Raw genomic sequence first — 26,538 nt, 5'->3', positions numbered from 1 at the left:
AAGACAGCATGAAAAGTTGCAGCTACAAAGTTAACAGTTTTGTGATTTTTTTTGGGGCAGGGGGGGTTGTATTCTCTTTTTAGTCCTAGGAAATTATTTATTAAACTAATAATCATGTTTGCTTCAGAAAGATCTCATAATTCCTTATGAGATATATAACCTTCATCCATAGTAATTTTTAATGAGAATCATTCATTTCATTTCATTTAATGCTAGCTTAATCACTCTTGTTAAACTTTTATTGCATGGATAATTTGATTTAGAGTCAGTAATTAAATTAAACAAACCATTTTTCTGAAACAAAAAGGTCTTTTAATAAAGTGAGAGACAACATATTTATAGATAATTTGCTTTTGAATAAATATTTCTTTTAAAAAGAATTAGAAAAGCATATGTATCTTTCTAATTCTTGAATATATAAAATTCTATAGAATATCTTTCAGTCAATCTGTGGGAGGATGGAAGAGAAAGAGACTAAGAGAATTTGGTGTTGTGAAGGAACAGAAATGTATGCCTTTTATGTCACTTGGGATAATGATGGTGACCATACTGATAAATATAAACAATCACTGTTGCCATCACCACCACTTACTAGGTACCAGACACTTCACATGTAATTTTATTTGATCCTTAGCCATAGTGATGAGATAGCTATACATACCCATTCTTACAGATCAGAAAACTGAGGTCAGAGGTTCATATAGCCAGTGCATATGGCAGAGCTGTAGTTTGAACTCAGAATTATGTTCCTAACTTCTTTATATATCCTCTAACCTTAACACTTATATAAAGAAGTTTAATTCTCCATGTAAGCTGCCTGGTTCTTTGCCTTTCCTTCTGTTGCAGAAATGGTGTTTTTCATGGTGATTATAAAAATGAGTGTCATGCATTTTTATGGTGCTGTTGGTCACCTCATTCACTCGTTGCCCTCAAAATCTGAAGAGCAATTTCATTGGCCCAGCAGAGGGAAGTAGGATGGTACAATTGTCAGTGATTGTCACTTTCTTGATGCTGTGCCTACATGGCTGTGAGTTAAGCAGCTTTGCAGAGGATGGGTTTCATGATCAGAGAATTGTAGTTACAAATATGATTTTGAAAGTCATTCTAGCACAATTGCTAATGTCTTTAAACCTGTTGGTTCATTAACAGTTGACTCTTACCATTGCTAGTAGCTAGTAGGTGTGTGGTAAATGGGTCAAACAACATGTATTCTATAAATCAGAATACAATTAGAATACAAAAAGATTTCTTAGATAAATTTCTAAAGATGAATAACAGTGTTTAGGGATAATGTGCTGCTCTTTGAAAAATATTAAGTATTTTTGGGGAGCATCTAAATTATGATTGACTAGTGATTTAGATCACCTCCTATGCAAAAAATGAAAGCTCCCATTGTTTGAATGTGTGTGTGTTCTTTGGAGGGTTTAATCAGCTTAGTTATGAAATTGTGAGCAAACACTTCCCATGACCCAAAAGTTTATCTCTTTAGAGATTATGGGATGTACGTTGTGGAGTTTAATATTTCTTTTAATCATACTGGAAGGGAAAACTAACAAATTTCTTTTAAGGATAAAGTGGCCAATATCTGGTGCAGCTTCAGTGTCTTTCTCAAGATCAGGGATATTTTGCCACATCACATCCAGATAATGATCAGGTAAGAGATGCGAAGTTTGTATATAGTGTTTTATAAGCTACTCTTAACGTGTCATGGCAATACCTCAGTCATCTGGCATCATAGGAGTAAGGTAATCTTCATTAGTGAATCGTCCACATAACGTAAACTTATGCTGCCATATAACAGAAGTTTTTTATTTGAAACATTTTATGTGAAAGTTGTTACTACTTCCCTCTTCCTTAAACAGAGTAAACCTGATGTACCATGACCTTGAGTTTCCGTGGTGTGTCAGTCTGGGTGAGAAGTAGAATGAGTAGGTCACTGTGTGTGTGACTTTATTACGAGGAATTGGCTTATACGTTGTGGGGGCTGGCTAAGCCAGCAGGAAGTCCACAAGGCCGGCATTCGGGAGAGGGTATCTGGGGAAGGAAGCGCAGTGCCAGTCCCCCCTCCTCCTCCGCCCTTCCCCCGCCCACTGCTGTTTGGAGTCTGAGCTCAGGGAAAAAGCCTAAGCTGCCTTTATAATTTTTTTAATCAAGTATTTAAGTTTTTTATTTATTTTTACTTATTTTGGGCTGCGCCGGGTCTTTGTTGCCGCATGTTGGCTTTCTCTGGTTGTGAAGAGCGGGGCTTCTCGTTGAGGTGGCTTCTCTCGTTGCGGAACACGGGCTCTAGAGCGCAGGTTCAGTAGTTGTGACGCAAGGGCTTCGTTGGCTGTGCACCTTGTGGATCTTTCTGGAACCAAGGATTGAACCCATGTCCGCTGCATTGGCAGGCAGATTCTTAACCAGTGGGCCACCAGGGAAGTCTGCTAAGCCTTGTTTTAAAGGCTTCCAAGTGATTCAGGCCCAAGATAGCACCCTTTTGATTAGCTTAAAGTCAGTTGAAAACGGACTTTCTCTTTCCAGCAGCACCATCATTATTGTTTGAATGACTGGGAGGGGTGTGTGTACATGCCACCTGCCTCTCTCCTCTTGTCCTTTTGGAGAATATCCTTTGTGGCCCACCTTAACAGGAAGCAGACTAGTAAAGCGGACAAGCCACAAAGCCATCTCAGGTGGGAAAATCAGTTATTATTTTGCCTTATAACTCTTGTTTTCAGGGCTTTCACAGGCTGTTTGCCTTGGTACTAAGTGGCTCCGACTGTGCTTCTTGCTGAGTTCTGTTTCCTCCTTGCCCATCAGTCATCACAAGGAGAAGCTCTGGCAACTTCCCATTCCCTTTCCAATTTGTTCTTTGTGATTTACCTTGGGTTGAAAATCAGATAATCGACTTTTGTGAAATGAGGGCTAATGAGGTTCTCTTGTGAGTAAATTTTATGAATGTTTGTGTAACAAATACAGAATTTTTTCTTTATACCTAGTTTTATTTTCTTGTTTTGTTGTTGTTGTTGTTCAGACACTCAGTCGTCTCTTTTTGCGATCCCATGGACTGCAGCACACCAGGCTTCCTTGTCCTTCACTCTCCTGAAGTTTGCTCAGTCATGTTCATTGAGTCCATGATATTTGTTTTGAGTGTTTGCTGATTGACTTTTAGCTGTCTATCTTTGTATCTTTCCCAGAATAGATATTAAATACTAAAATAACATAAGCAATATTTAGTTCTACAGTGTTTTGTTCTGTATTATATAATCACATACATATTAAAGTGTGTACATATTTCAGTGTATGGATTTTATTTAGTCATTTGGTCTTGAATTTATTATTTAATACATAAAAAAACTTTTAACTAGAAATCAATTTAAGTTGATAAGTAATGTGATCCTTACATTTAAAAAAATGTTTGATTTTTGTTAATTTTTTAGCTTTTGTTTTACGTTTTTGAGCCTGCTTCCTGCATGTATAAAATTGACACTTCACCCCTCTCCTAAAGGATTCAGATTTACTCTGGTAAGTTTCTCATAACTTTAGATACTTAATTCTTGCTGCAATTGATCTTTTAAAAATATAAATAATTATATTCCTGCTTTGAACAGGATTTATTGGATTGAGATATAAGACATTCATTTACTTGGCAAACATTTACTGAGCGTTTGACACACTTTGGTGCTGTTTTGGAGTAGGCTGAGCAATCAGAATCTTTCAGTTTAATTCAACAACTATTTAATTTCCTCATGTTGGTCAGTAAGGGAATGCAAAGAAGAAACAGTGGTGATGGACATGTTTAAACTATTATGCTATAAAGCTGGGGCATTAAGTTCTGTCAGGTACAATGGAGTGCGATGATAGTGTGGGAAAAGGAGACATTACTTTGAGGGCAGATTTTAGACAGTTTCTTAAGGCAAGTGGGACTGGAGCCAAATTTTGACAACTGAGCAAGATTTGGATTAGGTGGTTAAGACAGGAGGAAGACCTTGAAGGTACAGATGTGGAAAAGGATAAGGAATCATCTGGGAACAACTGTTAACCAATGAGATTTGTGTGACTTTTATGTAGGGGTGTGTGTGTCGAGGTTAGGAGAGAATACAGGGAGAGAGAAGAGTCAGAAAGGATCAAATTGTGTAAGACCTTGTATATTGGGTTGAATAATTTGGGGTTTGATTTTTGTGCAAGAGGAGCAGAAAAGATTTTGGAGGAAAGGGGACAGATCTCCCTTTTAGGAAGATGACTGTGTCAGTTGGAACATGGACTGGGTATATATTCTACATTTTGGGTTTCTTTGAGTGGGTTTATAAATTCCTCCTGGCTGTATTTCTGTGGTGTTTATAAAATTGGTTCCATGTACCTTGGTCTATAAAATAACATTTAAAGACTATCTTTTTAAAATGTCAAGAAAATTTAGTTTATGAAAATAGTGGACTTCTAAAGGGATGTTTTATTTTTTATTTTTCTAATTTTTGGCCATGCTACGTGGCTTGCAGGATCTTAGTTCCCCAACCAGACAGCAAACCCATACCCTCAGTCATGAAAGTGTGGAGTCTTAACCACTGAACTGCCAGGGAATTCTCTAAAGGGACAACATTTTAGAAATTAGGGTTTCAGTTCTGGGACTGCCACTTACAGTGCATTCTAAAAACAAGCCAGAGCAGAGCAATCAGTCACATATTTCAAAAGTGCCTCCTATCAGTTCCACAGTGCAAGAAGCATAGTTTCATGTTCCCCTGTTTTAAAAAATTACCTTCTTACTGATGATTTCTGTTGTTTGTTTCTGTGAATGAACTCGGAGCATAGTAAGTCATTTATAGTAACATTCTATTGGATGTTTAGGAGGGTGAACTCTGAGCATAGTAAGTCATCCATAGTTAATATTCTGTTGGATGTTTAGAATAGGAGGGATGTGGTTAGTAATATTCTGATGTCTTCAGTAGGCCTAACTTGAAATATTTGCAAGCTTATGTAAAATTGTTATTTTCTATGCTAAATAACTATATATTTAAAAGATGCTGAAATGGAATTTCAGTGTCTGTAACTGTAGCAATGTTAGAGATGATTACTTTTAGGATTAAAAGCAGAAAAAAAAATTTCTTTCTCTTAATTTTCTAATTTTGTTTGTTGTGTTTTAATACCAACCATTGTGTTTAAAAAATAAAAAAACATAGTGAGGTACTTTTGTTGATGTTTTAAATTCTTCTTGACTAGCTTTAAAAACATTTCCTATTATAAAGTGTTTTCTTTTCAATCTAGATTGAATTATTTCTTAATATAGGTCTATAATTGAGGTAATTGGTAGTACGAATACTAATAAATCTATAGTGGTCAAGTGATTTTTACCTGTTATTTTCAAGAGGTATTTTTTTAAGTGCCCTGTAACGTGCCAGGTCCTCTTCTTGGTTCTGGCATGTCAGTGAATGACAGCTGATTATCCCTGCTTTCTTGACTGGGGACACTCATGCTAGTTGGCACAAGGACAATAAGTAAAATGAATCAGTTAATAGGAAGATATCTGGGCGTAATGAAGACTATGAAGAAAGTAGTCTTATGTGAAAAGAGGACTGGTGGGGTTTGGTTAGGGTAGCACTACTTTAGGTTGAATAAAAGAAGGCTTCTCTAGGGAAGTGACATTTGAGCCTTGAACTGAATGACTGGTCAGAAGGAACCAATTACAAGAAGATCTAGGCTCTGACTTGATAAAAAGTAAATTTTTTTTCCTTAAGGCAAGAACACGTTTGGCACATTTGAGACATTAAAGGGACACGTGTGAAATGACTGATGTGCAATGAGTGAGGGAGACATTAAGAAATAGACTGGAAGAGGAAGGCAGGACCCAGATTATGTCGAAGTTTAGATTTTAATTCTAAGTGTAATGGGAAGCTATTGGAAGATTTTAACCAGGGAAATTACATGATCTGATATTGTGGCTAAATGGAGAATGGATTATAGGGGACAAGAGCATTACCACTTAGGAGGTCATTGTAGTGGTCCAAGAGGAAGATGGGGGTGGCTAAGACCACTGTTCTGCTACCATCAGCAGGGTGGAATGGAAAGAAGTGGGGTGAATATTGTATTAGGAGATGATGTAGGTAGAATTTGCTGATGGATTGGATGTGAAGCCTGTACAAGATAATGAGCCAGGTTTTTTGCTTGAGCAACTATATTGGGTGTGTATAGATAGATGTCTAATATGCAGAGTATAAACTCCTAAAGATAGAGTTACATTTTAATTTAAAACCCCAGATAGCAAATGATTACTTTATAAAACACTATATATTTTATTGAAGTGCATGTTTTAAAAACACTCAAATAGATTTATTTTGTCACTTTCATATTTTGACCTTCTTGACTTCATACTTTTTAAATTGTCAGAGATTCCAAGGGAGGATGAGGTATGATTATTGTGTCTGAAGTATTTACTAGTTTTATTAATAACTGAGACTCAGTGAACTTGTTTTAGATGGTTAAGTATTATAATAGTTAATTTTCAAAATATTTTGATAATTAAATTTGAATAAAATATTATGCCTCTTAAAATTGTATATAATTTTCCTTTTAGCTATAAGCTTTATTAAACTTTAAAATTTTACTTGAAATGATTTTAATGTGATTCACATTTAAGTTGCTATTATAAGTTTTTGCATCTGATTTTCTGTCCTTTTTCCTTAAAGGTTAGCTGTGCACTATCATTCTTTTTATTTTCTTTCCAAGTTCATGAAAAGTCCATTCTTTTGGTATCACTGTAAGTAAAAAGGTTTCAAGTATGGTTTTATTTATTATTATGTGCTTATGATATATACATGAATCTAATACTTACATATAATCATCTAAGTGCAAATCAGAACTATACAAATGTTACATAGTTGCATAAAATTATTTCATAAAATCACATTTTTTTAGAATGATGACCTGTTACAATTTTACTTCTTTATACTTTAAACTGATAAAATTTTATAGAATCATTTCTGACATACTTATTATTTCTTCCTGTTTTTTCATTTTGTATTTGCTAATAAAAATGGTCTTCTAAAGATGCTGTACTCTGGTTGAAGCCTATTTGTCCTCTTTGCCTTTTTCATTTCATTCATTTCCATTACTACTCAATAGCCTTGCTCTCTCTGTTAACCTCTTTAGGGGTTTCTTTATATGTTGCCTCCTTTCTAGTTCTGTCAAGACTTTTGTTTAGACTCTACTGGTAGTCTCTAAATCTAGGAGCATTACATTTTTTTCGGATTTCATAAAAATTGGGGGGCAGTTGGGGGTATATTATCCCACTATTAAAATAATACTGCCCAGAACACTGTGGAATACTTGAATCCTGTCCTAGCTCAGTCCCACCCCTCACCCTGTGTTTGCTAGATTCCTGTGAAAGATACATATATGAAATGACCAATGACTAGTGGAAGGAAGTATTGCTTTTATTAGGTGGAGCTTTGGACTAAAACCTCAGTGCAGAGCTTTATGGTAAGCTGGTCTATGGGGCAGGCCTCTTTCCTCTGAACAAAATAGTCTTGTACAATTGTAGACCGAGAGGGCAGAATAATTTCACCCCCAAAGTCTAAACTTGAGTTAGATCTGACCGCTGTTGTGTAAGCCTCGGCTGACCCTACACAAACCCCAGGTGCCAGGGGATGAAACTGTGGAGAGGTGCTGCTTTCAAACATGTATAATTTCCCCCAGGATTTCTACTCTGTAGAAATGACCTTGATCTGTGACCTATAATCTGACCATTCAGGTTAGCTCGTGGTCCCTGAATTTCTGGGAGTTCAGACTCTACAACTGTATTTTGATTACTTATAACAGTAAGTGACTTTAATTTTGATCAAATATTTTAAAGTTAACATTAAAAATTCTTCTCGATCTGGTTCCAGCTAATCTATCATTAAACAAATATTTCATTCAATAAATATTTATTGAGGTCCTACCATCTGCCAGTTCCTGTTCTGTGCACTTGGGATATATCTGTGAACAAAACATAACAGAACTGCTACTTTCTTAGGTTTGATTCTCAAGGACAGACACTAATAATTAAATAAAAATAAGAAATTAAAGTGTACTAGAAGGTAATAAAGGCCATAAAGGATACATAAAAGAGATTAAGGGAAGTTGAGAGTTATTGGAGGTGGGTAAGGAGCAAGTGCAGGTTGCAGTTTTATGAGAACGCTGAGGTAGACCTTGTTGAGGTATCTGCGTGGACTGGAGGAGATAGCCCAGTGGATATCTGGGAGAGTAACATCCTAGACAGCCAGTGCCGAAGCCCTAAGATGGGAGTATGCCTGATATATTCAGGGAACAACAGAATGAGGTGATCAGTTGCATCAGATGCTGTTAATAGGTCAAATAAAACGAGGGTTAGGAATAGACTGTTGTACTGAAGTGGAAGTCACTGGTGACTTTGAAACGGCTCGTGTTGATAGAGTGATGCAGGGAGAAGCCTGATTAGGGTGGGTTTAAGACATAACAAGAAGAGAGGACTTGAAGACAAGTATAGATCTTTTTTAAAAGATATACGAAAGTGAAAAGAAAGTCAAAGTGTTAGTCGCTCAGTCATGCCCAACTCTTTGTGATCCCATGGATTGTAGCCCACCAGGCTCCTCTGTCCATGAGAATTCTCTAGGCAAGAATACTGCAGTGGGTTGCCATTCCCTTCTCCAGGGGATCTTCCCAACGCAGGGATTGAATCCCAGTCTCCTGCATTGCAGGCAGATTCTTTACCCTCTGAGCCACCAGGGAAGTTACATACATATGGGGAAATACACCATTAGTGCATTTACAGTGTTGTGTAACCATCACTACTGTCCATGCACAGAATATTTTAATCTCTCCAAAAAGGAAATCTTGTACTCTTTAAGCAGTCATTCCCCATTCTCCCCTTCCCTTAATGCTTGTAACCACTGATCTACTTTCTTTGTGAATTTGCCTATTTTGGATATTTCATATAAATGCAGTCATAAAATATGTGGCATTTTGTCAGATAACTTCTTTCCAGTTAGCATAATATTTTCAGAGTTCATCCCTGTTGTACCATGTATTAGGACTTCATTCATTTTTGTGCCTGAATAATATTGCATGTATGAATATACTACATTTTGTTTGTCCATGCATCAGTTGATGGACGTTTTGGGTTTTCACCTTTTGGCTACTGGGACTAGTGCTGCTTATACACACGAATTTTCAGTTCTTGGGTTTATACCTAAGAGTGGAATTTATGGGTCTCATAGTAGTTCTGTAAACTTATTGAGGAATCACCAAATTAATTTCTACAGAAGTTATACCATTTCACATCACACCAGTAATGTGTGAGGATTCTGATTTCTCTGCAACCTTGTCAGCGTTTGTTATTGTTTTTATTTTTACCATCCTAGTAGGTGTGGAATGGTTCACTGTGGTTCTGATTTGCATTTCTTAATGACTAATGATGTTGAGCATCTTTTTTATGTCCTTGTTGGGCAGTATGTGTATCTTCTTCAGAGAAATGCCTGTTATTTAAATCCTTTGCCCAGCTTTAAAGTGGTTGTTGATCTTTTTCTTGTTGAGTTTCAGAAATTCTTTATATATTCTGGATACTAAACCTTTATCACATATATGATAAGCAGATACTTCTTTCCATTCTTTGAATTTTCCCCTTCTTGATAATATTATTTCATGGACATTTTTAATTTTGATGAGGTCCAATTTATCTTTTCCTTCATTGTGTTTGCTTTTGATGTACCTTACAGACCATTGCCAAATCCAAGGTAATATTTATCCTCATATTTCTTCTAAGAATTACATTTAGGTCTTTGATCCATTTTGAGTTAATTTTTGTATATGGTGTGGGATAGGTTGGCAGTTCTTTAAATGAGTTTTGCTGAAAAGGGGAGCAGAGAAATTCTGCAAAAACTGGCAGAGAAGTTGGGGACAAAGAGGTTTGTTATTTAAGATAGAAGAGATAATGCCAGAAGACGGTCAGTAGAAAGGGAACACTAGTGATACAGGAGGGATAAAAGTTTCAGGAGCAGTGTCCTTCAGAGAGGCAGCCGGAGTGGGATCTAGAGCATAAATGGAAGGATTGGCTCCGGACAGGTGCATGCATGGTTCATCTTAATAACAGAGCATGCTGTTACCAGTACAGATACTAGGGAGAGAGCAAATGTGATGGTGATGTCTGTGAAAGTTCTCTTTTCATTGCTTCAAATTTCTTATTGAAATGGAAGGCAAAGTCATTAGGTCAGAGTAGGTTGGAAATGTTGGGAATATGAGGGGAGAGGAGAAAGTGTGAACTATTTTTCTAAAGAGACACAGAGTAGGAACAGACTAGGGAAATATTAAGTAATTGCTGGACACTTGAAAATCATGTATTTTTTTGTAGACAGTGTGGAAGGAGTTGAAATTATTGAGTAACGAGAGAAGTGATTCTTGAGGCTGGTGGATGATAACAAAGATGAGGAATATAGAGAATAAAGCCTGACGACAGGAGAGTCAAAGCTGGAGCTTTTTATGGCAGGGAGAGGGAGAGCTGGTATGGAAGTTGTGATGAAGATCAAGGAGGTTCTTTCTCTCCTCTGGGCCAAACTGTTTGAAGGTTGGGGAAACAGGACAATGGAACAGGCACAACTGAGAAGGCAGAGGGGCAGCATTTTCTTCCTCAGGGGGAGAGAACCAGAATTTGTTTTGAACAAGGTAGTAAAAGAAGAGGTTGAGGACATTGAGGATTTTGCTGCTTGATTATAAATATTAAGTACCTTGAAGCTAAGGGCTGAGTTCTGTCTCTCACTGCATTCTTTTCAGAGCAACACTTTTACGTAACCGTTGTTGTTGTTCAGTTGCTAAGTTGTGTCCAACTCTTTGCGACCCCATGGACTGTAGCACACCAGGCTTCCCTGTCCTTCACTATCTCCTGGAGTTTGTTCAGACTCATGTCCATTGATTTGGTGATGCCATCCAACCATCTCATTCTCTGTTGTCTCCTTCTCTTGGTGGCTCAGATGGTAAAGAATCTGCCTGCAATGCAGGAGACCTGAGTTCAATCCCTGGGTTGGGAAAATCCTCTGTAGAAAGGAATGACTGCCCACTCCAGTATTCTTGCCTGGAGAATTCTATGGACAGAGGAGCCTGGTGGGTTACAGTCCATGCGGTCACAAAGAGTTAGACACAACTGAGCAACTAACACCTTACATAATATATTTTCAATAAATGAATATCAAGTGATTAAATAGGAAAGTCTTCTGACCCAGAAAGAGAAAATAATGTTTATTGAGCACCTACTAAATGCTTGTAATTAACAGAGATACATTCTGATTTTAAAAGCATTAAGCAATGAAAATCCTGTAGTGTTTTCTTTTAGTGCAGTAGTTTTCAGTCAGTTAGAATCCCAGGCCTCATACCTCATATGCTAGTTGCCATGAGAAGTCATCCTTCTTAAGAAACGAGAATACACAAACCTTTTAAAATAAGGAGACCCCCTAATAAAAATAACAACAAAACTACAACAAAATATAATTCAACAACTACCATCACTAGTAATTTTTTTAACTGAAAAATAAACACTAGATAATTACTTGCAAGAGTTCTTTCAACTACTCAGCAATCCAAGTTATTATTTCCATATATACATAAGAAAAAGGTTAAACTAATCATTTGTTCAAGGTCATAAGTAAGTGTCAGGAATGAGGCTAGGACTTAGGTCTTCTGACTAGCCCCCTTCTTCATGAACACTGCCACAGTTGAATCCAGAAGGTAATATGACCAGGGGTGGTGCTCAGGAGGTCACAGATGTTGGACCTCTGACCCTAATCAGCTCTTTAATAAAGTCAGTGGGTCCATCTGCTGGTGTTATCTTCCTCTTCCTATACTATTTCTCTTTTAATGTAACCTTGTCCTACTCATTTTTTCCTTTTATTCTACCATCATCAACCCTTTATCGTTTTTCTTTGCCTCTGTTGGCCTCTATTCAGTGGCGGGTGATGATCTTGTCTTACTTTTAACTTAGCTGAGTGTTAGGTCACACGGAAGAGCATAAAAAAGAAGTTTGAGAACTGTCATACCAAGTAGGATATTCATATTTACCACTTGGATGGAATATATGGGAAAGCTTGTTTCTCTGAATGTTCAGTTGTTTATCCTTTCTTTAAGCTACTGGTTGTAAGAGAAAAAAAAATGTTTCATTAATGATACTGGAAGAAGCAGTTTTCTAGTTATTATGACGAGCTGACACCTTCTCTCCGTCTAGATTCACTTAGTTTGGATTGATAGTTATTTTAAAAAATGAATCAGTAGTCCCTATGGAGATCTTGCTGGCTCTGTTTTGTGGTTTTTGTGGTTTTTTTAGCTATGTCAAAAATCAGATAAAATGTGTTCACATTTTTAGATATAAGTATTGAAATTATATACTCTAAAATATTTTTCTTTGTCATTTTAGACCAGTCTGCTTAGTTTTAAGCGAAATTCCTTTTATGTCTACGTGGTTTTTACTTGTGTCAACATTTAGGTGAGTCAAACCAATTTTCAGTATAATATGTTCAGTATAGTACTTATAAACTCATTTAAAACTTTTTTACAAAGTGATTGTGGTTTGAATTAATTCTCTTTTGATTTTTTTTTGTTTTCCTATATAGTATGCTACCTCTTCTATTAAAAGATGAACTCCTAATGCCTTCAGTTGTGACAGTGATGGCATTTTTTATAGCTTGTGCAACTTCCTTTTCAATATTTGAAAAGACTTCTGAAGAAGAATTGCAACTGAAATGTTTTTCCACTTCTGTTAGGAAATATTTTACATGTTTTACATTCCTTCCCAAAATTATACAACACTTGGTAAGTTGCTTTTCTTTCTAGCATTGAGATTTAATTCCCATAAATTCACTCATAAAATCTACCCACTTAAATCATGCAACTTGTGTTTTAAGTATGTACACAGAGTTTTACAACCATCACCCTACCTGATTTTAGATTTCCAACATCCCAAAAAGAAACCATGTGCCCTTTAGCAGTCATTCTCCATCCCACCCTCACCCCAGATCCAGCCTTGGATAGCCACTGATCTACTTTGAGTCTCTATAGATTTGCCTACCTGGACATTTCATATAAATGGAATGAATTAGTCCCTTAGGGCTCCTATAGTAGAACACCACACCAGGTAGCTTAAACAACAGAAATTTATTTTTTCACAATTCTGGAGGCTGGAAGGCCAAAGTCAGTGGGACATCAGCATTGGTTTCTTGTGGTAAGGCCTCTCTTCCCGGTTTGTAGGCGACCTTGCTGTCTCCTCATGTGGCCTCTTGGTGTGTGAATCTGTGTAGATAGAGAATTCTTTGGTATCTTTTCCTCTTATAATGACATCAGTCCTATAAGATTAAGGCCCCACCCTTATGATTTATTTAATCTTAATTTAATCTCATCTCCAAATGCAGTCACATTGGGGCTTAGGGCTTCAACATATGAATTTTGTGGGGACACACATTCTCTAACATGGAATCATATAAAATGTGGTCTTTGGTGACTGGTTTCTTTCACTTAGTGTGTTTTTTATTTTTAACTGTGTTGTAGCATGTATCAATACTTCCTTCCTTTTTACTGCCAATTTCATTATATGGATATACCACATTTTATCCATCTAGTCTTCAGTAGATGCACATTAGGTTGCTTCCACTTTTTGGCTATTATGAATAATGCTGCTGTGAAGATTTGTGTCTAAGTTTACTGGTGCACATGTGTTTTTATTTCCTTCAAGTATATACCTAGGAGTGCTAATTCTGTGTTTAACATTTTGAGGAACTTCCAAGCTATCTTTCAGAGGGCTGCATAATTCTACATTCCCACCAGCAATTTATGAGCATTCTAGTTTCTCCACATCCTTGACAGCACTGGTTATTATCTTTTATTATAGCCACACCAAGTGGATGTGAAGTGGTATCTCATTTTACTTTTTCCATTTCCCTAGTGACTAAAAATGTTGAGTATTTTAAAAAATAATTTCTTTGGAGAAATGCCTATTCAAATCCCCCTCTTTTTTGGCTGCATCAGGTGGCTTGTGGGATCTTCACTTCCTGACGAGGGATTAAACCCAGACTGTTGGCAGTGAAAGCATGGAATTCCACCAGGGAATTCCCATCCATTGCCCAGTTTTAATTCAGTTGTTTCTGTACTTCTGAGTTCTCTATACATTCTTAATGCAGGTCTCTTACTAAATTGCAAATGTTTTCTCCCATTCTGTGGGTTGCTTTTTTACTTTCTTGACGGTGTTGTTTGTAGCATAAGAGTTTTCATTTTTATTAAGTCATTAATATGTTTCTTTTGTTGTTTGTGCTTTTGATGTCATACTTCAGAAACTGTGTATAACCAAAGGTCATGAAGATTTACTCTTATGTTTTCTTGAAGTGTTTTATAATTTTAGTTATTTTTAGGACATTGATTCATTTTTAATTATTTTTGTGTTTGGTGTGAGGTCGAAGTCCAACTTTATTCAGTTGTTCCAGCACTAATTGTATTGGCACCCTTGTAGAAAATCAACAGAGCTTAAACGTAATGGTTTATTTCTGGACTCTCAATTCTTTTTCACTGATCTGTATTATCTTTATGCTGTTTCCACACCGTCTCGATTACTGTGGTTTTGTAGTTAGTTTTCAAAATTGCAAATGTGAGTCCTCCAATTTTGTTCATTTTCAGGATCGTTTTAGCTGTTCTACGTCCATTGTATTTCCGTATTCTTTTTAGGATCAGCTCATTAATTTCTCTAAAACCCCAGCTGAGATTTTTATAGGGATTGCTTTGAGTACATATTTAAATTTGTGGAACATTACCATCTCCCAAACCTGTGAACATAGGATGTATTTCCAGTTATTTATTCCTTAACCTCCTTCAGCAGTGTCTGAAGTTTTCAATGTGCAGGTTTTGCACTTTTTTTTGTTCAATTCATTTGTAAGTATTTTATTCTTTCTGATGCTTTTGTAAGTGGAATTGTTTTAATTTCGTTTTCATAATGTTCATTGGTACTGCATAAAAATACAACTGATTTTTTTTATATTGAACTAGTATTGTTTTTAGTGAGTTCCTTATGATTTTCTATATACAAGATCATGTCATCTATAAATTATGATAGTTTTATGTCTTCTCTTTAAATCTAGATGCCTTTTCTTTCTTTTCCTTGCCTAATTACCTGGCTGGACAGCTCCAGTACAGTTTGCTGAACACATGTGACAAGTGTGGACATCTTGTCTTCTTCCAGATCTTAGGGGGAAATCATCCAGTCTTTTTAATGTTAACTCTGATGTAGTTGTGGGGTTTTTATATATGGCCTTTATTTGGTCAGAAAGTTCTCTTCTATTCCTAGTTTGAATTTTTTTTTTATCATTAAAAGCTGTTGGATTTTGTCCAGTTCTTTTCCTGTGTCTAATGATATTATCATGTGTTTTTTTCTCCTTTATCAATATGGTATATTACATTGACTGATTTTTATATATTGAACTAACCTTGCATTCTTGGGATAAGTTCTACTTGATCATGGTGTATAATCTCTTATATGTCACTTTCTTGGGTTTGTCAGTGTTTTGTAGAAGACTTTTGCACTTTATATTCATAAGGGATACTGGTCTGTAGTTTTCTTTTTCGTGATATCTTTGTATCATTTTGGAATCAAGCTTAATGCCTGCCTCATGGAATAAGTTAGGAAGGGTTCTTTTTCTACTTTCTGGAAGAGTTCTGAAAGACTGGTATTAATTCCTCTAGAAACATTGGGTTTAATTCACCAGTGAAGTCATCCGTTCCTGGATCTTATCTTCATGGGATCTTAAAGATGACTGATTCAGGAGGGAGGGATAAAATAGGAGTATGGGATTAACAAACTACATAAAATAGATAAGCAACAAGGGTTTTTCACTATATAGCACAGGGAACGACTTTCAGTATCTTTTAATAACCTATAATGGAAAAGAATTTGAAAAAATATATATAACTGAATCACTTTGTTGTACGCCTGAAACATAATATTGTACATCAACTATACTTCAATTAAAACAATGATTAATTCAATCTCTTGTCAATAGATCTATTGAGACTTTCTGTATTTCTTGACATAATTTCAGTAGTGTGTCTTTCTAAGAATTTGTCCACTTCATCTGTTATCTAATTTGTTGGCAAACAGTTGTTTGTTTATTATATTCCTGTACCATCCTTTTTTATTTTTATCTATGGTAAGGAGTGATGTTACTTTTTCATTCCCAACTTGGGGAGTTTGTACCTTCTCTTTTGCCCTTGGTCAGTCTAGCTAAAGTTTGGTGGTTTCATTGATAAATATTTTTACACAACCTACTTTTGGTTATTGATCTTCTCTAATTTTTTGTTTTCTATGTCATTAATTTTGGTTCTAATTTTATTATACCCCTTTCCATGTTTGGGTTTGGTTTACTCTTTATTTAGTTTCTTAAAGTTCAAGTTAGAGGTTGTTGATTTGAGACCCTTCCTCCATTTTTAGTTATTCAAACCCATATAAAACCCCCATTTTTAGGCAATATTCCATAAACTTTGAAATGTTTTTTAATTTAGTTAAAAATATAGTCCATTTCTTGTGATTGATGTTTTCCTTTGGTTCATGAATTATTTAGGCATCTGTTGTTCAGCTTACAAATATTTGGGGATTTCCTTGACTACTTCCTGTTTTTCTACTCCAGTTCTAATGTATTTGTAGAATAGACCTTGTATTATTTCAGTATTTTCAAATCTATTGCCTTTGTTAATTTCGCCTTCATTTTTGAAGGGTATTTTTGCTCTCTGAACATTATCCATCCCACTGTCTTATGGCCTCCATATTTCCTAATGAGAAGTCAAATGTTAATCTTATTGAGGATAGTTTATATATACAGTTTTAGGTACTTCTTAGATACCCAAGTAGAGATTTTAAGGAGAACTTGGATATATGAGCCTAGAGTTTAGGGGAGAGGTCCAGGTTGGAAACAGTAATTTGAGTCTTCAGTATATAGACAGTAATTAAAGTCACGTCCCTGGATGAGTGAGTTCACCAAAGGTGTGATTATAGATTGAGAAGGAACCAGCAAAGTTCTGAGAAAGATTAACTAGTGATGTGGGAGGAAACCAGGAGAGAATGATGTCATGGAAGCCAAGGGAAGGGTTTCAAGATATCAGTGATGTGTTATTTCAAATGCTGCTGAGAGATCCAGTAAGGTAATAAGAACTGACTACTGGGTTTAGTTTAGTGGAGGGCATTATAGATCTTTACCAAGGCAGTTTCATTGGAGACTGGAGTGAAAGCCTAATTGGTGTGGGTTTACTAATGAATGGGAGAATAGACACAGCAAGTTATAGGTTACTCTTTTAAGTCTTTTTGGCTTCCATCTAGAATGATCACTGCATTACAGTTTTTTTCAGGTCCCATCAATTCTGTCATAATACAGCCGTTACGGCATCTTTCAGGGTTCCATTATGTCCCACTTTCATCATGTAAGTCACTGACTTCTGTTTCTGCTTGTTTTCTACATTTACTTAAGCAGCTTCTGTGTCCTTGTCTCAGAGTCTATAGCTATATTGTTCAATAGACACCAGACACATGTGGTTAAATTAAGAATTCTGCTCCTCAGTCACAGCAGGTACATTTCAAATGCTCAGTAGCCATATATGGTTAACAGCTACTTTTTGAGAATACACATTTAGAACATTTCCATCATTGCAGAAAGTTCTGTGGTAGAGTACATTGTGGTACAGTCTGAAAAAAGGAAACTGGGGCACAGGTACAATAAATGCAGTCAGTTATGTCTACTACTCATTTTGGCATTTAATAAGATGTGACTTTGTGATTTTACTTAACTAGTTCATGTAGGCCCCTAAATGGGAAGCTCTTTGAGGCCAAAGGACATTTTCTTTCATGTGTCCCACCATGCTCTACTATAGAATTAGCTCATTGAAAGTATTCAGTGAATATGAAATGTAATATTTCATTTGCTGTGGAAAACTTCTTCATAGATGAATTCTTAGATTAACTTAGAATTGTATATCCCATAGGCCCTTGGAGCATGCTGTGAATTTAAGCCTGACTAGCAATATTATCTATTCCAGGTACCTTGTTTTAGTGCTTGGGTGATATGAAGTCTAAAGGGGTTCTCAGGCTTTGGCTACACATGGGGATCACTTGGAGAGCCTTCCCCAGGGATTCTAATTGGTCTGGGATGTGGTCTGAGAATTGAAATTTTTTTTAAACCCCAAATGACTCTAACCTACAAACTAGGTTGAGATACATTAGTATAGGAGATTGAACCCCCAGCTGTCCCCTTCAGTTCTGCTCATTTACAACTATAAACCAATGTTACCAGTACATTCAACTATTACCTTTTATACTATGCAGTAACACTTTTTTTTTCTCCCTTCTTATAGTTTCTTATGTCAGTAATCACTATGATCCTTCTGACAATGATGACTGTCACACTGGATCCTCCTCAGAAACTACCAGACTTATTTTCTGTATTGGTGTGTTTTGTATCCTGCTTACATTTCCTATTCTTCTTGGTATACTTTAATATTATAATCATGTGGGATTCCAAAAATGGAAGAAGTCAGAAGAAAATCAACTAGCTATATCCCCCAAAAAATATGAAAATGTTAGTGCCACAAGGTTTTCTAAACTTTCTGCTATATATAAATAAAAGGACAATTTTGAGAATCATGGAAATAGGAAAGGAAATGGTGAAAAGTTATTGTTGTCTACCCAAAATAAATCTATATGGCACCAAAGCAATGAAGGCTTTTATTTTCTAACTACTGAGTGACAAAGACATATTATAGTTTTATTATGTTCAGTTATCACGTGGGGAAATAAGAGAACGTGTCCTTAATCCCAGTGTTTACTTATGAAATGTACTCTATAAAATTTTGTTGTCTTGAAAAAAATCTGCAAATACAGTGAGCTTAATGGGAGAATTTAGTCCCTTATTTTTGAAGGAAATCACTAATTTTGGTATTCAGATTTAGTTTTGCTTATATTTTAGAATATTTTAGAAATTATATCTCAGGGATTAAATTTGTGATGATCTTTTAAATTACTATGAGAAGGCAATTTAAACTGTTTAAAGCTTGAACACGCCTTATTACCATGTGTAAACTTTGAATTTTTTTAGAAAGGCAGAAAGATTAAACTGTGTTTTTATTTATTTCTAAGAACTCTGATTTATTTGAATGCCATTAAACAATGAATTTTCCTGAATTTAAGTGGTCTGAGTGAAGTCTTTCATGATCATTGGCTCTAAACTTTCAGGTTCATTCTGTTTAAGTTAAATGGCCTTATCCAGGGAGGGGTTCATCCTGTTCTTCTTTGTTATTACATGAAGGTTACCAATGCCATCAGCATTGATCCATATCATGCTTCGTATTAACTTAGCCCTATTAATACTGTATCACTCTATATTAGAAGGAGCACATCTTTACTATACTATTCAATTGGTAAAAATAATTTATTATAACTGTGTAGTTTCTCATGTAAAGATATGTTTTCTTTAGTCTCTAATAAAAATAATCACTTCCCTACCAACTTATGTTTTTAATGAATATGTTTCTTTAATAAGATAGCCATTAAAGCATATTAACTAAGTGGTTGTATATTTTAATACAATGCAAGTCAAACACATATACACACATAAGAGAATTTGGTTCTAGACATGGACAGCTGATGCAACAAGGTATATGTTTTTAAGTCCGGTAAAGGAAGTAGGTTTAGACAAAGCAAAAAATCAAGAAGTATTTCTTTTTCAAAGCAAATGTGCATAAAGACTCAAAGGGTAGGTCAGCACAGAAAAAGCAGCCTTGAGTCGCTGCCGCATCAGCAGGAACATCGCTGTCCATGGTCACCATCTATAATCACCATGCCCAAATGTCAGCATCTTGGCTGGCTGGTGCAGTCTTATCTTTTGTAATAGAATACTTGCATTTAATACAGGATGTTCATTTAAATCAATGATGAGGAAGTTTTAACTTCTAAATAGTTGAAACAGAAACATTATTTGAAAATGAAAGTATATATAAACATAAGTAAAGTAGAATACACTCATATTCAAGGTATCTTATAGGTAAATTCTAAATAAAAATACATTTCTAGAGTATTCAGTCATGTGGAATCTACATTGTAGCTTTACTGGAGACTTGTAGGAATTGTAAGTATCTCATATCTATTAGAAACCAATTTAAGAAGAGTCCACTTTGAACTCTGAGCAATTAAAAACCAAAATAACAACAGGGATATTTTATTATAAAGACATTTAGCTTATACAAAAATTATTAAAGATGCCTCCCTTTATTCACTAATATACCTGTCAAAAAATGATCTTAGGAAAGTTATTTTCAAGTTCTTTTATAGGGAAAAGCTGTTTCTGAAAAATGGAGTTTTCTCTGTTGCCATAAACTTAGGTTTGATTCTTAAAATGAAGAGAATACACTGTATGTTCATGTATCAAATATGAGGCAACAGAAGTCATTTTGCCTTGAAGCCTTAGGGAGGGGAGAAAAATCCCCAATGTAGCATTCTGTCCAAATGATAAACCACAACTAAGTGAGTGAAACATTTACAAAAGTCAAAGCAGCCAAAGGAGCCTCTCTGTTCAATAGAAAGAGAGTAAGAGATGGATAGGATGTAACTAAATAATGGTTGGAGTAACACAATGGTTTCAAGTCTCAATTGGTCCTTCTGTTATGTTCATTGGAAGATCAGGGCCAAGTGTATCCCCCGCCTTTTGCCTTCCTCCCCCCACACCACCTCCATATAAACATTAGTTTTGTGTGTGGATCTTTCTGCTTTGTCCTTCATGTGGCCTCCAAGGGTGATAAAGCGAGAGTCATCTGATCTACAAAGAAAAGAACTGGGAAATGATTCTTAGCCAACCCAGCTGTTCTGAAAGGCAAAAGCTTGGTCTATCAAGAGGTCAAACATACAGTAACTGATTTAACAGCATTAAGCACATAGCTACATAACTTAAATTACATATGAAACCAAGCTTACTTCTTAACCCTTCATTTCCTGACTAATGTAGGTGTCTATATATTTTTTGGTTTACATTCTGAGGTTAGTTTTCAATGCTGGAACACAAATTAACCTTTTTGGTATATTTTAGGTACTCTCCTATTATAAGGACTATATCACAAAGTATTCTTAATATTTAGCAGATTATCTTAAAAATATTATTTAGATTGCCCCAATAAAATCATTAGTGAAGGCAATTAGTTTTATAAATTGAGTTACTATTTAGTTATTTCAATTAATAGTTTTAAAAAATAATTCATTTTCATTTTAAGAGGCAAATCTGAAATTTCTCTAAATGCAAAGTTAGTTTCAACTTTAACTTGTTAAATTTTGTTTCACATTTTTCACATAGTATTTTTATTTTCATAATACAGTGAATTAAATGACATGGTAATATACATATTTTGCCAAGACTTAGGGTGAACACCAAGGGAACAGCATTTTCCCCCCTATGGAAATGGTCAAAGAAAGGTGCAGAGGTATGAAAAAAAAAAGTGCTATCAAGTTATAACACTTTCTGTGATTCACTCTTCCCCTTTATTTTGTGACAGCACAAATAGATGATACAAAACAACACTGTAGAAAATTAAAAATTTGATGCTTCAAAATGTGGAGGGGATCACATACTGTCCCAGATGAGGTCTTTTCTTTATATTCAGGAGATTCTGTGTAGTTCAGTTTAAAAACAACCTCACATTTAAATATCTGCACTGAAAAATGCATTCCAGCATTTTATAAAAGATGTAAGAATTTTAAAACTTTGAAAATATTTTTTTCTCTACAAGCACAGGCATAACTAGAATAAAAACTCATCTATGAAGTAGAAGCTAAAGTAAACTTACAATTTTAAAAGCCTTTAAAAGAATCTAATTAGTACAAATCTAGGGCTTTAAATTGGAAAATTAGGACCTACTTCCACTCACTATTAGATTTAATCTGAGTTTTAAGATACAGCTCTACCAAAGGTGCCATTTTCATACAAGCTATAAGTCTATCCACAAATGATAAAAGTATACAGAAGTGTATCAGATACAGAATATAAGTCAAGATCCTCTTCTATATGTTGGCTTACTTTAAAGGGTCAAGAAGAAATGTATTATTTATGTTGAGATTATCTACTGGTGTGGGTAGAAAGTTTAAATTAGCTTCAAGAAATTTTATCTAGACACGCACCTGCCTATGCTATGATCTGGTATTCACTGCACAGATTAATTACAAACATTTCTTCTGTTCCTTTAAATATGATCAGGCAGATACAGAAGTTGGCGTTCATAGTGAGTGTGTTTCTTCTAAACGCCTGTGGGATATAAAAGGTGATTATTAAATCATCAAGAATTAGTTTCCAAATTAACATGCATCTCATACATGACTTGAGAAATGACTTAAACACCCAGGTACTATGTAATTTGGTACCTAATTTAGTTAGGTATTGGTATATCTTATTTGCTTATTTTTGAATCTTCAAAGCAAGATTCACCTTCACAAATAATTGTCAATATGACTACTATGACATTGCACACTTCATTTTATGAAGATGGATTTGAGATACTTCTCAGAGAGTTCTAAAACTCCAACATGACCTAATGAAAACACCAAATCTTACATGCCTTTTGTCTATAAGCCTTCAGGGCCTTTCAGCAGGTGTTTCCTCCAACAGCTGCCCCCCCAAAAAAGAGACAGTCTTTACTGGCATTCCTATTCAGGGTATGTCCCTCTGGGGACTCCTAGTGGTGACAGAAGTTCTTGTCTGTCTGGCTTTAGGATACTTGTGAGATGAAGCCTTTGAAAAAACAACCAATGGCAACAGACGGCATGTATCCCCATAAGGCATGTGGACCCCTTACTTCCTGAAATATCCCTTTCTTGTTTATACTGGCAGCTATGAATAAGTAATATATGGTGAGCCCCTATATTTCCCTATTCATGATGGTCCACATATATTCTTCCTGTCCTACAAGAAGATAGTTTGCCAAAAAGACAAACAACTTTTGCCAACTCATTTGAGTCTGGTCGGAATACCTATAGAAGATTTTAAGCATTCCAGTGCTCCCCTAATATCCTTATAGGTTATTGATTCAGTTACCAGAACTATAGCTAATACTGTGGAAGAAAGGAAGACTGCCATTTATTAAATAATTATATGCAGATGACACCAGCCTTATGGCAGAGTGAAGAGGAACTGAAACGCCTCTTGATGAAAGTGAAAGAGGAGAGTGAAAAAGTTGGCTTAAAGCTCAACATTCAGAAAACTAAGATCATGGCATCTGGTCCCATCACCTCATGGGAAATAGATGGGGAGACAGTGGAAAGTGTCAGACTTTATTTTTTTGGGCTCCAAAATCACTGCGGATGGTGACTGCAGCCATGAAATTAAAAGATGCTTACTCCTTGGAAGGAAAGTTTTGACCAACCAAGAGAGCACATTAAAAAGCAGAGACATTACTTCGCCAACAAAGGTCCGTCTGGTCAAGGCTATGGTTTTTCCAGTGGTCATGTATGGATGTGAGAGTTGGACTGTGAAGAAAGCTGAGTGCCGAAGAATTGATGCTTCTGAACTGTGGTGTTGGAGGAGACTCTTGAGAGTCCCTTGGATTGCAAGGAGATCCAAGCAGTCCATCCTAAAGGAGGTCAGTCCTGGGTGTTCATTGGACGGACTGATGGTGAAGCTGAAACTCCAATACTTTGGCCACCTCATGTGAAGAGTTGACTCGTTGGAAAAGACCCTGATGCTGGGAGGGATTGGGGGCAGGGGGAGAAGGGGACGACAGAGGATGAGATGGCTGGATGGCATCACCGACTCGATCAGCATTAGTTTGAGTAAACTCCGGGAGTTTGTGATGGACAGGGAGGTCTGGCGTGCTGCGATTCATGGGGTCGCAAAGAGTCGGACACGACTGAGCGACTGAACTGAACTGAACTGAACTGATGGGAAAGGTGGGCCTCCCCGGTGGCTCAGCAGTAAAGAATCCACCTGCAGTGCAGAAGTTGCAGGTTCAATCCCTGGGCTGGGAAGATCTGGAGAAGGAAATGGCAACCCACTACAATATTCTTGCCTGGGAAATGCCATGGACAGAGGAGTCTGGTGCAAATCCATGGGGTTGCAAGAGTCAGACACAACTTAGTGACTAAACAACAGTGAATGGGGAAGGTAGTAATTAAGCTAATTATTTAATTTTTATTTAAAATTTTTGGCCACACTGCATGGCTTGCAGGATCTTAGTTCCCTGACAAGGGACTGAACCTAGGCCCCGGCAGTGAAAGCACTGAGTCCTAACCACTGGACCTCCAGGGAATTCCTCAAGCTAATTCTTGTATATAATCCACAAGGTAAATATCACCAGTCTCATTTTACAATTAAGGTTTTGGGAAACTGAGTGCCTTGTTTAAGGCCACACAGCTAAGTAGGTAGTAGAACTGGTGCTGGACATCTAATCTAAATCCCATTCTCTGTTACAATGCCAGGCCCTGCAAAGAAGTGTCATCAATTGATCATGGTTGCCAAGACAGTTGTGTTGAGAAAGATTGAGGCCAAATTCAGGATCTGGCAAAAATCAATACTTTGATCAGTGTGATACATATCATAGCACGGAGCAGGGAGCAGTAGTATGTCTGTTATCTCTACATGGCCATACTGGTTATAGAGATGAAGATCTCAGAACACAAATGAAAAGAAATTTAGATACAGTGATGCAGTTCATGAGCAGTATTTTGACAGAATCCATCTTTCACATAGCAATTATATTTTATTCTTTCTAAAACGTATTTTAGATTGTTACTTCCTTAATAATCTTCATGGGTTCATTTCTGCTTAATGAATAAAGTCTGAACTTGCTAGCCTGGTGATCATAACTGTCAATGATGTGTCTGGAATCTACTGTTCAGTCGCTCTGCTTCTCTGCCTTTTCTGTTCACAGTGTTCTCTCTGCCTAGAATGTTTACACAGCCCATCAAAATTACCTATTTTTCAAATTCCAGCTTCCTACTAAAATACAAAGCTTCCATTACGAGGGCCTGGAGGGCCCTCTGTTAGAGATTATGCGGAGTGGAATAACCAGAACTGATTTTAAAATCATGAGCCCTTGAATAATGACCTAATCACTCCATCCTGAAGCGGCCCATTTTGTGTATTTCCATACTGCTTATTCTTCATTTGTTACTTAGAGTAGGGAAGAATGTTTACACTCTTCAGTCTGAAGAGGAAGAAACTTCTGTCAACTCCTCTCCTTCCAGGAGCCCACGGAAGCGACAAATCTGACTGACTTACGTCCAGGATAGCAGACCATGCTTTACAGGTCATATTCAGTCAGTGTTCCTACACAGCACTCTTGTGCCCCACTACTGAGTCTCCCTTTCACCGTCTACTCTCAAACCCAGTGGGCCTTTGCTCTTTTAATTATCATGTTGTAAGGAGCGCAGCCCATTCACTCTCTTTTCTGCAACCAAGCATACAAGGCAGGTCTGTAGTCTTTACTGTTAAAGAGGCACACGGACATGGATCTATTTAAAGATCCAGCTTTCTCCTCAGGTCACGAGAGCACATAGGTTTTAAGATTTGCATTCAATATGGAAGAGAGGGAGGGCTTCTCTGATGGTTCAGCAGTAAAGAATTTGTCTGCAATGCAGGAGAGGCAGGTTTGATTCCTGGGTCTGGAAGATCCCCTGGAGGAGGAAATGGCAACCCACTCCAGCATTCCTGCCTGAAAAATCCCATGAACAGAGGGAACCTGGTGGGCTACAGTCCATGGGGTCACAAAGAGTCAGACATGACTGAGCACTTCTATCCAGGAGCATTTCTTCCATCTATGGGAGAGAGAAGGTTCCACTTCTGCCTTAGTCCACATTAGTACTCCAAGCTTCTAACAGAGGGCCTACCATATTGGAGGTTATTAAGTCCTCCACTAATCAAGTTGATACTTGATCCTAAATGGATTCATAATTCTTTCTTATACTTGCTATGGGCCAGAATCCTGGAAAGAAGAGTCTGAACTTATTATCACTTGCTTGCTTTATTTGATTATCATTTCATGTATATAAACCTTATATCTTCAGTTTGAATACTAGATGGGCAGTATGCAAAGGGCTCTGTTTATTCTAAGCCTCATACTTTTGCTAACCAAGTGATTCACATTGTTTCTAGAAGATTTATCTCAGCATCCCCTGCAGTATTCCTAGTTAACATTAGCCAAAATCATGCTTTCTTGGAGGCTTCCTTGGTGGCTCAGATGGTAAAGAACCTGCCTGCAAATTCAGGAGTCTTGGGTTCCATCCTTGGATCAGGAAGATCCCCCAGAGAAGGGAATGGCTACCCACTCCAGTATTCTTGTCTAGAGAATACCACGGAGAGAGGGGCCTGGAGGGCTACAGTTCATTGGGTTGCAAAGAATCAGACATGATTGAGCAACTAACACTTTGCTGGTCTTCATCCTGTCTATGGCCTGTGGGTTGCTGTCTCCCTTATTCTAACATTGTTTTATAAAGGCTTCACTTTTTAAAGCCTCTGAGAGTGAATTAATAGGGGGTGCTTATGCTCACTGAATAAAATTGGTCAGGAGGAATAATTA

At 36.6% G+C, this 26,538-nt stretch overlaps 2 protein-coding genes across 12 annotated transcripts in view; one reads left to right on the top strand and one right to left on the bottom strand.

Moving 5' to 3' along the window:
* Positions 1-19,176, top strand: part of ALG6 (ALG6 alpha-1,3-glucosyltransferase) — a 51,320-nt gene extending 32,144 nt beyond the window's left edge. The window contains exons 10-16 of one of the 2 annotated variants that reach the window (XM_061121696.1): positions 1,569-1,654; positions 3,420-3,504; positions 6,657-6,727; positions 12,386-12,454; positions 12,582-12,780; positions 17,337-17,418; positions 18,346-19,176. In XM_061121696.1, the coding sequence (XP_060977679.1) occupies positions 1,569-1,654; positions 3,420-3,504; positions 6,657-6,727; positions 12,386-12,454; positions 12,582-12,780; positions 17,337-17,418; positions 18,346-18,488 (735 nt within the window). In that variant the 3' untranslated portion in view covers positions 18,489-19,176. The remainder of the gene's footprint in view (positions 1-1,568; positions 1,655-3,419; positions 3,505-6,656; positions 6,728-12,385; positions 12,455-12,581; positions 12,781-17,336; positions 17,419-18,345) is intronic. The other variant, XM_061121697.1, reaches the window with a different exon arrangement.
* The window catches only part of ITGB3BP (integrin subunit beta 3 binding protein), an 82,904-nt gene continuing 69,161 nt past the window's right edge, over positions 12,796-26,538 (bottom strand). For 5 of the 10 annotated variants that reach the window (XM_061121701.1, XM_061121705.1, XM_061121703.1 and 2 more), the window contains one exon: positions 12,797-13,257. In XM_061121701.1, the coding sequence (XP_060977684.1) occupies positions 13,160-13,257 (98 nt within the window). In that variant the 3' untranslated portion in view covers positions 12,797-13,159. Of the gene's footprint in view, positions 13,258-19,551; positions 22,275-26,538 lie in introns of those variants that run through there. The other 5 variants (XR_009689200.1, XR_009689201.1, XM_061121699.1 and 2 more) reach the window with 5 other exon arrangements.

The sequence above is a fragment of the Dama dama genome, chromosome 20 (assembly GCF_033118175.1).
Source record: "Dama dama isolate Ldn47 chromosome 20, ASM3311817v1, whole genome shotgun sequence".
In the NCBI taxonomy this organism is placed as follows: domain Eukaryota; kingdom Metazoa; phylum Chordata; class Mammalia; order Artiodactyla; family Cervidae; genus Dama; species Dama dama.
The sequence above is the reverse complement of the archived record's forward strand: the minus strand, read 5'-3'. Positions and strand labels throughout refer to the sequence as shown.